We start from the raw sequence: 12,624 nt of genomic DNA, 5'->3' as shown, positions 1-12,624 counted from the left end.
TTTGGGCTGTGTTTGTTTTGTCCATCGTTACCGTTTAGTTTTTCTCGCGAGAAACTTTGGCAACCGTCGGCTCACACACCTATCAAAGTGCTGTCCCAAACTGATCGATGACGCTCCCTTCAACCAGCCAATAACGTGACGGTAAACAATGCGCGTGCAGCAGTGGCGAACCCCGCTGGTTCTTTTGCTCCTGTTGGTAAAAAAATGGTCGGCTGAATTTACTCCCATTTTAAAACACCAACATCCACCGCCATCCATTTTTCCCAGCTGTGAGAGGTGACGTAGTGACGAACGTTCTCCATCTGCAATGACAGGCAAGTCCGTTCAACGCAGCTTTTCACGTACACTCGAAGTTTGACTCGCTAACCTCGTCTTTACTATTTATTTATTCATTTTTTTTAAAGGCTCCTCCGTCAGTTTTTCATTATATTTTTTCCTCAATTCTTTATTGAAAAACATTTAGTACACAGTCTACAAGATAGTACACAGAACAGTATACAAAGGGTACAGATAATATCAACATTGCCAGGGGTAGTCTATATAAAGGTTATATTTAGAAAGGACCATACGCTGAAAGTTTTCAAAGCCTTTTTGTTATTCAAATCAGAAATTCAATTTATTAAATGTTAAACCTCATGGAGGAAAGAAATGTACCACTACTGAATTTATATTTATGAACATTGCATTTTACCATAAGAATAAATAAATGTGTTAGAAAGTACTTATTTTATTTTATTTTACTTAAAAAAACAAAAGACCACATTCTCCCACATTAAAACCAAATCATAATAAATATGGTCAATGATGAACCTACTAAAAAATTGCAAGAATTTTCTGTTGTGTGAACAATGCCTTTTTTTTACAGAAAGAGTTTGTGTTTATGTTAACTAAATTAAATTTCACCTCGTCTCCTTCAATCCCGGTGGTCTCGGTGACGTCATTGACGTGCAGATAGAGTCAAAGAGCTCGTGTCAAAGTGCCTGCAGGCGCGAGACATGGCATACTGTCCGTACAGCCGGTTCCCTGTCGGCGCCGCCGTATTGACAGCAGATGGCGCTATAGTTACAGGTAAGAGCCCAACAGGTGACTGTTGTGGTGGGAAGAGATTGTGTACATTTACTCAAATACAGTACAGTGTTGAGGTACTTGTAGGTAATGTGAGTATTTTATTGGATGCTATTAAATATATTGTGGTTTTGATATAATGCTTATCTTATCTTACAGTAGCTTCCATGTCTGAGGTGAATTACAATGCATGTTATGCTGTAAAATAAATCACTCAAGAGTTTATAAAAAAGTTTATAAACATCTCCACCTGAACTGGATACTTTATGAAAATGCTTTACTCATATAATACTTTTCTGAAATTGAAAAGTGAACTTATAAAGTGTTGCAAGGGGAGAAGTTGAAAGAGGGGGATAAAGTGTGCAAAATATAAAAATATAAAAATAAAGATAATTGTATGTTCACATCCTAAAAGTATACATACAGTTAAGAGAAAGCCAAAGGAAGCGCATGCCTTTTTGAAGAATCAAAACGTCTTTTTATCACCGAGTCTCTGTGTGTTTTCAGGCTGCAACGTGGAGAACGCCTCCTACGGTCTGACAGTGTGCGCTGAGCGGGCGGCCGTCCAGCGGGCCGTGGTGGAAGGACACACACAGTTCACCGCCATCGCTGTGACATGGTGAGACTCTCCTTGTCATTGATGAAAGTGAAAGTTCCACACAGCACCTGGTGTTCTTGTGAGTTTATCCTCTCCCCTCTTCCACGCAGTGATATCAAAGACCGTTTTGTCGGGCCGTGTGGAGCATGTCGACAGGTTCTCATGGAGGTGAGACATCTCTGTAATGACCAGTATCTACAGATTTTTGCAATGTGGGTTGAGAGACGTTGCTGGACATGCTGGATGTTTTAAGCTGAATGCAGTATTTATTTAATTTTTACCATTTCACTTTAAATTTGGCAACTTCAACAACAATACATAGATTCTCCACCAGAATTGTATTCCTGGAGAATTCACAGAAAGGACTCATGACTTCAGTGTTGATATAAATCCTGGCTTCATCTAAACCTGGCAATGTTTCATTACTGTCTCTTTCTCACTCTCTCCCCTCCACTCAGTTTGGATCAGACTGGATTGTTTACTTGACCAAGCCAGACGGATCGTACAAAGAAACCAGCCTCAGTGAACTTTTGCCTCTAGCCTTTTCTCCGGCCCACCTGGCAAAGAACTGATCCATAAATGTTACTTTTTAGTAGGCTACTTTAGCACTTTTTTTTAGCTGCAATGTCTCCTGAATCGTGTTATAGCAACAGTGCAAATTAGGAAAACAATAAAGCACGTTTTCCCCTAAACAAGTGTCATTGTTATTATTAGAATTTATTATTATTATTATTATATTATTAAAATGTTTAAATCATAATTATTTTTATAATTATTATTTTTGTTATTATTTATTATTATTTTATTATTATTATTATTATTATTATTATTATTATTATTATTATTATTATTATTATAACAGACTCTACTGGAGAGTTCTGAAGATGACGTCGCAAACTGCTTGGTCACGTGATAAAGTGGGCGGTTGCTGGAATCTGTGTTCCGGAAACATGGAGGCTGTCGTGAGCGATGTGGTGGCTCCAGAAGACCTTTTAGTAAGTTTTAAAACGATGAAACCTCTTCATTTAATAAACCGTAGTGATTAATACTCGAACTACGCGCGTGTGGTGTCCTAACAGCGTATGTTGAGACGGTTAAATGCCGATAACGCGGGTCAAAAGCGAGATGTAGGTGCGTTGACGCGTCAACTAGCAAGCGAAAGCTAACTGTCATGATTACGATCAAAAACGGGTCACGGTGACATCGTAATTTCACAAAAAGATTAATATGACTCTTGCTAGTAACGTTTACAGTTTCGTACGGTTAACCTTCTTGACCTTAGAGCCGACAGCAGGAGCTCAACTACTTTTGTTCTCGTCAACAACGAACACAAAAACTGACCTGTCATATTAGCAAAGCATGTTTCTGTTTTAATGCAACTCAACGCGCCATTCGCTTCATTTTTGCTCCTTTTTTGACAGAAATTTCAGAACAAATACAAAAACGAGCTGGCGAAGGGAGCCGTCTCCAAAGAAACCAAATTTGAGTATGCTTGGTGTCTGATCAGGAGTAAATACATGGACGATATCAAGAAGGGGATTGTGCTCTTGGAGGGTAAGTTAACGCAATTTATACTACATGTTGCTATAGAGACTAATAGCGGGGTTTTGGGCCTGATATTGATGTAGAAATGTATCTAAAAGGATTCTTAAAATATTATTTTATATATGAAATTATTTATTTTTTGTTGCATTCAGCAGGTCATGGACATTCTTACAAAATCAGCAATTTCAGTGTATAAAAATAAGTAATGTCAATGACATTTAATAAGCTTACTGTAGAAAATACAGTATCTAAACATAATAAATCAACAATGGCATCAAAAGTCAATACACCTTGATCAGGGGCGACAGAAAATAGTGAGTTAAAATATAACAATGTACTTCATTTTGTTTGTTTGTCATAAGTGTTAGTGTGTACTCTGTGAATCTGTTAGTGTGAGAAATTCATCTCATGTCATGTAGGTTGATTATTACATTTGTTCTTAGTGGTAATGTCTTCATCTGTGGTGTACGGCAATACTGAGCTGAAATGATGTAGTAATGTTGATTGTGCAAATGTATCAGTTACTACTATACAAATGTTTTTGAATGAGTGTTATAACAGACAAAGGACACGGCAGCCTCAATGTTTGCGTGATTGTGCGGATCGCTGTTACATATGAACTTGTATATTTTCATTATCCAACATCAATGTTTTCTTCTGGTCCTAGAACTTGTTCAGAAAGCGTCCAAAGACGACTCCCGGGACTTCTTCTTCTATCTTGCAGTGGCCAACTACAGACTCAAAGTTAGTGTCGTTCCACAAATCACATTTGCAAGTTTTCCCAACTGAAAGCATTTGTTTACATTTGTTCCCGTCACTTCACGCATTCATGTTAACACGTTGACATTAAGATTTTACTGTAGCCTTCGTGATTGAATCATTTTAAAATGTGCACATATCTGAGAGTACTTTCTATTTGATCTCCCCTTGTTCTTCTCCAAGGAATACGAGAAAGGCCTGAAGTGCATCCAAACTCTTCTGAAGAACGAACCGGGGAACAAGCAGGCTCACGAGCTGGAGACACTCATCAAAAAGGCTTTAAAGAAAGGTACCAGCCTATACTAGAATCTTATTTTGTTATTTGATCCTGTTGGTTGAGTGTTAAAACACTATGCTGACAACTACGTGTCGTCTAGATGGATTGGTTGGCATGGCGATCGTCGGAGGGATCGGTCTCGGCGTGGCCGGCTTGGCGGGTCTCATCGGCTTGGCGGTGTCAAAGGGAGCTGCTAAATCCTAACCTGGACATGGAACAACTAGCTTCACTTTGCTGGACTGACACGCTTGGCTCTTCGCCTACATAAAAAAAATCTATAAAGTTTGCAAAAAGAGCTTGAAGGATGTAACATTTTGGTCTGAGGTCGAGTACCGCGACACATAAAGGGGTTTGAATAACCGTATTTTAACAGGGTTGAGATTCAATATTCAAATAACATTATTTAGCTGTCTATTCACACACCATAGCATGGCACTTATTATTATTGTGTGACTAAATTTGGATGGTCATGATGCAGCTCAGTATTTTTTTTTTTAGTTTGTTCCTCAGACTTCCTTAGTTCTGGTTTAATTTTGTAAAAAAACTGTATTTCTGTCCGTTTAATTATTGTTGACGTACATACCTGTTCAGGAACGTGTTGTTGGTGCAGTAGGAAGTGTAGCTTACTACCAAAAGTAACGTAAGCAAAGTGTGATTTGTATGCTGGTGAGCAATGATTGCCATACTTCTGGTAGAAGACTGTAAGTCAAGCTGCTGCTGAGGACACAATGAGGGAATGTTTGCATTTAATTTGGACATAAAGTTCGTTTCCATATGTTCTGAATACTACTTTGAATTAAGAGAGACGACACATTTTAATAGTACCTTTTGTAATTTAAAATGCATTTACCTGTGCTACATTTAATGCGTTTCCATCTTGCTAAATAAAGTAATTTTGAACTGAAATGTGTGGTCGCAGGAAATGATGGTGCTGTTCAGTGACTGCCTCCGTGTTGAGTACCATATGCACAGTTTTTAGGATGTAGTGCCATCTAGTGGTGAGGTTGCAGATTGCCTCCGCCTGAATACTCCTCTGCTCACCTTCCCTTTTCAAGTGGGTTGGAGAACTACGGTGGCCTTAAGGTAACATAAAACGCAAAACGACACAAGTACGGCTTCAGACATAATCATTCAAAGTGGCACATTTATAAAATGGTAAAATAAAAATAACATTTATATTGCTTTTTTATTTTCAAAACAAATTAAGAAAACGAAAACATTTTAATAATTACAAGGAAAAGAACAGTAAATCCTCACCTTTGAGAAGCTAAAAATATGAAATGTTTGGCAGTAGTCGCCACTTTTGATACATTAATTGACTAATTGTTTCAGCTGTAATTATCTATAATGCTGATTAGTTAAATCTATAGCAGAATCTGTATGCATTTTGAATGTAAAAAGTAAGACAGTAGTGTCTTTGTCTGTTAAACGTGCTGTTATAGATATTGTTTAAGCGGAAGAGGAACTCCACGCCTCTGCATGTAAAAGGATATAAGGAGTGTGTCTTGTGTTTTATCTTTTACTGTTACTGGGATTTTCCATCCATTCAAATCTGTCTGATAAAGTCATTAGTCATCTTCAGAAGCATCTCTCGTTGATGGAGCAAAGTCCAATTAAATCCTTATCCCCTTATCTAATTGATTGACTTTATGACATTTACAATGATGTTTTGTTGGACACAGAGAGAGTGCCTTATGAGCCCAAAGTGTTTGAGTCTTTAGCATTAAGTTTGTGTATGTTTGAACAAATAAACGTGCCTGGCCTTGTTCACTCGCTGTCGATCATCTTCACATCTTGACCCCCAGATAGATTCAAGTCTCTGGCCCCGTTTTTTACGACAGGGAGGCTTATGGAGGCTATCAGTTGTGTGGGATGTTATCAGCCCGGCCGGGTGTTACTTATTAACCCATCTGACAGGGCCGAAACCCCCTATAGACGGAGGAGCGAAAACAATAATCTTCGTTGGTGTTAAAGAAGTGATCAGGTGTGTAAACGACAAAGAGAGAGAGAAAAAAGGATCTTATATCCAAAGGGAGGAGCAGAAAGAAAAATAATCACTAACTGGAGTGGTCGTCAGACTCATCCCGTGTTTTAACACACTTTAACATCAATGATTCATCAAAGTTAGTGTAATTTGGATCAGCTTCAGTGAGTTTAAGTCATGAAGGCCAATGTTCGTTGGGTTTAAGGTGACAGATATTAATGTGTAATCACCATGAAGAAAGAGGATGCATGCGGGAACATGGTGTATTGTCTGAGATACACCCTGTTTGGATGTCATCACACAGTCATTTGAAGTTACTGTGTAATCCACTAGAACAGCAGTTTATTGTCTTATATCGCTGTAGAAAGTGACGGAGAGAGAGCGACAGTCCATTTAGATTTGTGTCATCATTTTATGGAGTTAACATGTGATGAACTCTATGTTCTTCCATATTTTTATTGTACTGATCATATTCTAATAAAATAGGGAACACCAATAGAGGTAAAGGCAACATTTTTGGTCCTTTGAGAGAGATCCCCACCCTGTGTTTAGTGCTAATGAGCAAGTGTTAAGACAGCAACAACCCACCAACGGTCTTTAAATGTTACTTTCATAGAGCAGATTATTTCCGATGAGTCAAACCAGTATTCATAGAAAATTATCCATTAAGTGGTTATGAATCCATGATGATTTATGTCATGGGTAATGTGTGTGTTATGATGTAAAATTCTGGGTTTCCTTTGTGTTTTCCCACACTGACCATGTGTTTCATAAGATGAATTACTATAGTTGTAAAATAATAAATGCACCCAGAATTGTGAGGTTTTAATACAAAAAGAGAGCTCTTGCTTTTTACAGACAAAGCCACTGTGACATTCACACTAAATAACAAAATGTCATCAACAACAGACCAAGCGAGCTGTAAAAAAAATGGCTTTGCAAACAGCTCGGCCATAAAATGAGACATTTATGGCCGAGCAGGATCCAGATTTTAGAAACAGTTTTTAAAACAGGCCAACGAGGTTAGCTTTACCTGTGGTTTGAATTTCTGCGTTTGTTTTGATAAATGGAGACTGTGAAGTGAAACATCCATCATGTAGGACCAAAAAGAATGACTAAAATACTCCCATATTTGGGGCCATTTGATAAATGTATTATTCCTGGACATAACAGATAGTTAATCAAAAAAGAGTCAGGAATTGGATACTTGACTCAAACACACACTCTATGGTAATATCACAATAAGCACAGAACAAGCACATGTGTTAATACTCAAATTAATTAATGGCTGAGTTCCATTTAGCTGCCTCAGGTTCAGGGTCCTGGCATTGTGTGTTAAATATAGATTTCCAAACTTTCCATTGCCACTCCACTTCCTTCTAGAAAACTGAGGAACATCTGGGGTCACGTTTGATGCTGTTGCACTCTATGCATCTATTGGTTTACAAATCCTCCCACCTCCGTACCCTCGCCGGCTTCATCTGAAATGCAGGTTAAGAGTTATCTATTTGTATTATCAGCGTGGTGAACTCAGTGTGCCCTGGATTTGGCAACGCTGACCCTGCAGCTATCAGGGGGATAATTAATGAAGACACACAAACACAGAAACTACGGGGCGACCCGCATAACTTTAGACCTTTGTCATTTGCTTTGGATCTCGAGTTTGACCAATTACACGTTGGCACCGTTCCAAAATGTTTCAAAATCCTAGGAGTGGTGCGAACGGGACCTTGGGACTCGGCCTTGAGGTGTCCGAACCATAACAACACTTGGGCGTCAGCCAACCATCAGCTTTGTTTAAAGGCACTATACGTAGCTTTCAGGAAATCCTTGTTATTAATGACCCCGGTGGCCGTTAAGGGAACTGCAGTAGGTGAGCGAGCATCGGCCGAAACAGTAATGTGACATCACAGTCGTATCATATTTAGAGTCATCTTACTGTCTGTAGTGTTCCTGTATGATGCTAATGTCACCTAGCGCTACGCAGCGGAGCAAGGTCGCATAGATACGTTCCAGCTAGCTAGCTAACCTTTTAGCTAAATTCACAGTTAGCTAGTTGCTTTTTACTGTTGCCCAAATTCAACACCGTACGTCATGACGTAAGTTATCACGGATCACGTTAGATGGTGTTAACATTGGTGAGCAAGTAAGCTAAGGATAGCCGGCTAGCTGGAACTTAGCTAAACCGCCTGGTGTTTGGTTGATTCGTAACGTTAGCTGAGAAAATACTTTGCAAACAGCAAGCTTGAAAAAAAAAAAACATATCCATCCACAGGTTGTTATAGGCAACCAAGAAAGTCGACAACGGTCTGTTTTTAAATTACGTTATGCACTGTTCACAGATTTTCAAAACAAAGTGATAAATACATCGCGTCTATCTCCACTTATCTGAATAAAAGAATAACTTGCTGAGCGATGTGTTTAGAATGACAGTTCTGTCCAGAGCATATCTTGGTGCAGCGACACCAAAACCCTCAAAGTAACAGGACGTTCACACACTTTCACACATGTATAATCTTCAGGAAGCAAAACAATATTGTGTGTGTAATCCCTCAAGTCAGGAATATCTATGACCTCATTTTATCTGAAGGACTCTCAAAAACTAAACAGACGGCGGACAAATAATACAGAAACGATGACACTCACATGTTCATATATACAATAATTTTCTTCCACAATGCATTTAAGAACACCAGCATAAAAAAAATGCTCTGCACGTGCCGGAAAATGTCTAATAAACATTAAGAGTGCCGTGTCATTAACACGAGACGGATGACCATTGGACCCTGAGAGTGAGCTGATAAACACCTGTTCAGTTTCAGGGGTGTAAAATATGAAAGGGAAGATAGAGTGTTTCCGTGTGTGTGTGTGTGTGTGTGTGTTTGTGTGTGTGTTTGTGTTTCCGTGTGTGTGTGTGTGTGTGTGTGTGTGTTTGTGTGTGTGTGTGTGTGTGTGTGTGTGTGTGTGCGTGTGTGTGTGTGTGTGTGTGTGTTTGTGTTTGTGTTTCCGTGTGTGTGTGTGTGTGTGTGTGTGTGTGTGTGTGTTTGTGTGTGTGTGTGTGTGTGTGTGTGTGTGTGTGAGGGGAGGGAAGCAGGGAGGAGAGAAAGCAAGTCATATAAATCATTATACATGTGTTGAGCTCTACTCTTCTCACGGTGACCAGACGGACACAACACAGATACACTCTCACATATTTCCATTAATCATATAAAATCATATTTTTCGATTTCCAAAACTCGAGACCAGGATATACTTTTGCCTCGACGGAACCAAGGAGGGGTCATGGATCCAATTGTGGAAGTAGTGGCTTTGGTGCTGGGGTTCATCGCCTGGGTGATGGTGGGGGTCACCCTGCCGAACCGCTACTGGAGGACCTCCACCGTGGACGGCAACGTCATCACCACCTCCACCGTCTACGAGAACCTGTGGATGTCGTGTGCGACCGACTCGACCGGGGTGCACAACTGCAGGGAGTTCCCCTCGCTGCTGGCCTTGAGCGGTACGCTGAAAAAAAGATCTTCTTATTGCAAAAATATGATTTCCAAGGTGTTAAAGGACAATTTGGTTGTTGTTTTTTTGTTGTTTAGACAAACCGTTATCTCACGAGTCCTGAAAAGTCAAAGGTCGTGAAATCAGCAGGTGTTTTTGTTTCTTCGCACTCTGTTCAGGTTACATCCAAGCGTCTCGTGCCTTGATGATCACATCGATAGTGTTCGGCAGCTTCGGGCTGGTGGCGGCCCTGATAGGAGTGCAGTGTTCGAAGGCTGGAGGGGAAAACTATGTTCTCAAAGGGAGGATTGCCGGCACCGCTGGAGTGCTTTTCATACTTCAAGGTGAAAAAAAGATGAGAAAAGTTACATTTAATGTGTATATTTTAAGAGAGATAGAGTCAAATGTTGAGAAAACTTTCCATATAAATAGATGGATGAGCTTCACAATGTGACAAATGATGAATCCAGTTTTATTGTCCTAAGACTTTGGACTCTGTGTAACTATTTGGAATTCTCTGCTGCTTCCCCAACGATTAAAGCCTATTTTTTCTTCCATCAAAAGGTATTTGCACAATGGTCGCAATTTCCTGGTATGCCTTCAATATCACTCAGGAATTCTACGATCCTTTTTATCCCGGGATCAGGTAAGAAGGAGGTGGAAAGGAGGTCATTCGAAAAGTCCTCACATGAAGCTCACGTGCTCTGACTGATGCTCTGTTGTGTGTTACAGATATGAAATAGGAGAAGGGCTTTACATCGGCTGGTGCTCCGCTGTGCTCGCCATCGCTGGAGGAGCCTGTCTCACCTGCTCCTGCAAAATGGGCACGGAGGAAAAATAGTGAGTTCAATTCTAAGCGTTTGATCCCTTTCCATCTGCCAACACAGGGAACCCGTTCATTTATTGATGGAGCTACTGATTGTAACGATGTATGAATTGCCTTTTGCAGTGCTCTCAAGTTCCTCCATACACTAGATGTAAAAGTCTGGAAGTGATTTTTAATTTTTTTATAGTGACATGAAGGGGAAACAATATTTAATCTGAGGTTAAAGAGATGGATCATAAAAGCAAATTGAAAAAACATTAAGAAAAATATTGTGCTCTGGCGCCCTCTTGTGGCAAACTGTATTAATTCACCAGTGGGATGTAATAGGAGCTGATCTGAGTGCACTCGTTTCTGACCTCTGGAAAGTTTTATTTGGGCTCTATTTTAATGGCCATTAAGTGTCATTATTGAAAGTTGAATGATGTTGTAACAAAGTGGAATATAAATCAGGGTGTTAATTGATTAGTCGTGATCCTCTGACTCAGTCAGTCTCCTATGTTTTAAATAGTTGTGGCGTGCAGAGACACATGACACAAATAGGCAGGGGTGAAAATGAAAAGGATGCACTTTGGCGCCCCCAGTGGCTGGATGAAAAAGATAGACAGGACAGGTGTGACAGTGCACAAAACAATTAACTGCACACAATTTTAACACCGCCTTCCAATAATCTTAGATAATAATCTAATAATTTCACACACACAGGAAAAGATTGGGTGTAAATGACAAAATGAATGATGGCCGCATTCCATTCAGCTGCTTCAGTTTGGGCGTCGTGGCATCGTGCCGCCTCCCCTGTCAGTGACTCATGCTTCTGTTCAACCATCTTGTTTTGCAGCCCGTTGCCTTATCAAACCAGGGGAACCGTTTATTCTGGAGCGGCACCGACCAGAAGCGTGGCTGCCAGCACCTACGGCCGAAATGCTTACGTTTGAACGACATGAAAAACAGAACTTTGTCACAAAAAGAAGAGAGAAATGTGTTCGGCTTTTACACTTCACGTGGAGCTTTTTGTCCCAGTGCAAAAGCTAAAGGTCCAACATGAAGAAACACAGCACCGCTGAACTGTAAATAGTCACAACATCAAGTGTGTATTCTGTAAAAAACGACAGCATTGAAATGATGATGTCGAAGTTGTAAAAGTTGTAAAAAGCAAAGCTTCTCATCACCTTATCACCACACGGACGTACTGTATGCTCGCAATGATTCTATTTATGTTTAGCACAAAGACATGCCGTCACTTATATTCAGTCAGAATCCAATCCAATCATTTGATCATCTGTTTCCAGACATTTGTAAAGGGGAAGGTCAAAACCGTGATAATCCAGATATCTGTGTGTTGTTTTGTACAGTTGTATAGATAGTGCTTGTGTAAGAGGGTGAGGACAAGTTGTCTTTATTTTGTTTTGTTTTTTACGATAGTGCACAATAAAATATGTTATGCAATACATTTCTGCTTGACTCTATTCCTGTAGTTAATACTGTATTTTTCTCTCTTCTCACTTTCTCTCAAATAATAGCAAACTTAATTATTATATGATATAATTAGAATAAATTATCTGACTTATGTTGCACATTAAAAGAAATGTAATCAAGGACTCATGTGCTATTCAACCCAAAATTACAAAATTATATACGGTATAGACTGTATGAGAAATGTCACATAACTATAGGATGCTCAGTCATACTGAGATATGCCCTCCTATAGGCATATTAGACAAACAAGTTGTTTTTTAAAAGGCTTTAAAAATGAATAAATAAAATAAAATATAGTATTATCACCAGTTACATTGTCTTAAAAGGCTCTAAATCATAAAGATCTGATAAATAATTATGACAATTCATCCCATTATTATGAGATGATCATATCTATTAAAATAACGCCGTCAGAGCCACGTAGAGTGAGTTAACTTTCGTTGTCTTCCACTTGAGCCCCGGTTGTTTACGCCTGCCCGCTGCTCGGTTACAGGACGCGCCGCCCGCCCGGCCCCACGCGGGGACGAGCGTTAAAATAGCCTCTCCAATGAGCGCAGCCCACGTTCCCAGGCGAACCCGGATGTGCTGCGCGCGTGGACCAACTGCGG

The 12,624-nt window shown here is 39.8% G+C and overlaps 3 protein-coding genes across 3 annotated transcripts; all 3 read left to right on the top strand.

Moving 5' to 3' along the window:
* Positions 1-85: 85 nt before the first annotated feature.
* On the top strand, positions 86-2,333 carry LOC311009558 (cytidine deaminase). The gene is made up of 5 exons (XM_084003831.1): positions 86-318; positions 956-1,068; positions 1,573-1,684; positions 1,774-1,831; positions 2,122-2,333. Exons 1-5 carry the CDS (start codon positions 308-310, stop codon positions 2,233-2,235), a joined length of 408 nt encoding a protein of 135 aa, XP_083859957.1. The 5' UTR covers positions 86-307; the 3' UTR covers positions 2,236-2,333.
* Positions 2,334-2,578: 245 nt separating this feature from the next.
* Positions 2,579-6,012, top strand: fis1 (fission, mitochondrial 1). Its single transcript, XM_084002800.1, has 5 exons — positions 2,579-2,658; positions 3,085-3,217; positions 3,876-3,952; positions 4,151-4,256; positions 4,345-6,012. Exons 1-5 carry the CDS (start codon positions 2,614-2,616, stop codon positions 4,446-4,448), a joined length of 465 nt encoding a protein of 154 aa, XP_083858926.1. The 5' UTR covers positions 2,579-2,613; the 3' UTR covers positions 4,449-6,012.
* Positions 6,013-9,396: 3,384 nt separating this feature from the next.
* On the top strand, positions 9,397-11,970 carry cldn15a (claudin 15a). Its single transcript, XM_084002799.1, has 5 exons — positions 9,397-9,727; positions 9,897-10,061; positions 10,282-10,363; positions 10,450-10,557; positions 11,379-11,970. The coding sequence occupies exons 1-5, from the start codon at positions 9,511-9,513 to the stop codon at positions 11,473-11,475; spliced, it is 669 nt and encodes a 222-aa protein (XP_083858925.1). The 5' UTR covers positions 9,397-9,510; the 3' UTR covers positions 11,476-11,970.
* The last annotated feature ends 654 nt before the right edge of the window (positions 11,971-12,624 follow it).

Source organism: Eutrigla gurnardus (assembly GCF_963514095.1).
Source record: "Eutrigla gurnardus genome assembly, chromosome: 23".
Taxonomy (NCBI): domain Eukaryota; kingdom Metazoa; phylum Chordata; class Actinopteri; order Perciformes; family Triglidae; genus Eutrigla; species Eutrigla gurnardus.
The sequence above is the reverse complement of the archived record's forward strand: the minus strand, read 5'-3'. Positions and strand labels throughout refer to the sequence as shown.

What these genes read in the sequence shown, in the direction of transcription:
- LOC311009558 (XM_084003831.1), top strand. An exon ending in AGATGGCGCTATAGTTACAG is followed by an intron (nt 1,069 to 1,572) that starts GTAAGAGCCCAA and finishes GTGTGTTTTCAG; the next exon opens with GCTGCAACGTGGAGAACGCC. An exon ending in GTCGACAGGTTCTCATGGAG is followed by an intron (nt 1,832 to 2,121) that starts GTGAGACATCTC and finishes CCCTCCACTCAG; the next exon opens with TTTGGATCAGACTGGATTGT.
- fis1 (XM_084002800.1), top strand. Translation starts at nt 2,614, where the DNA reads ATGGAGGCTGTCGTGAGCGATGTGGTGGCTCCAGAAGACCTTTTA. An exon ending in TGGCTCCAGAAGACCTTTTA is followed by an intron (nt 2,659 to 3,084) that starts GTAAGTTTTAAA and finishes CTTTTTTGACAG; the next exon opens with AAATTTCAGAACAAATACAA. An exon ending in CAAAAAGGCTTTAAAGAAAG is followed by an intron (nt 4,257 to 4,344) that starts GTACCAGCCTAT and finishes CGTGTCGTCTAG; the next exon opens with ATGGATTGGTTGGCATGGCG.
- cldn15a (XM_084002799.1), top strand. Translation starts at nt 9,511, where the DNA reads ATGGATCCAATTGTGGAAGTAGTGGCTTTGGTGCTGGGGTTCATCGCC. An exon ending in CTCGCTGCTGGCCTTGAGCG is followed by an intron (nt 9,728 to 9,896) that starts GTACGCTGAAAA and finishes CACTCTGTTCAG; the next exon opens with GTTACATCCAAGCGTCTCGT. An exon ending in AGTGCTTTTCATACTTCAAG is followed by an intron (nt 10,062 to 10,281) that starts GTGAAAAAAAGA and finishes TTCCATCAAAAG; the next exon opens with GTATTTGCACAATGGTCGCA.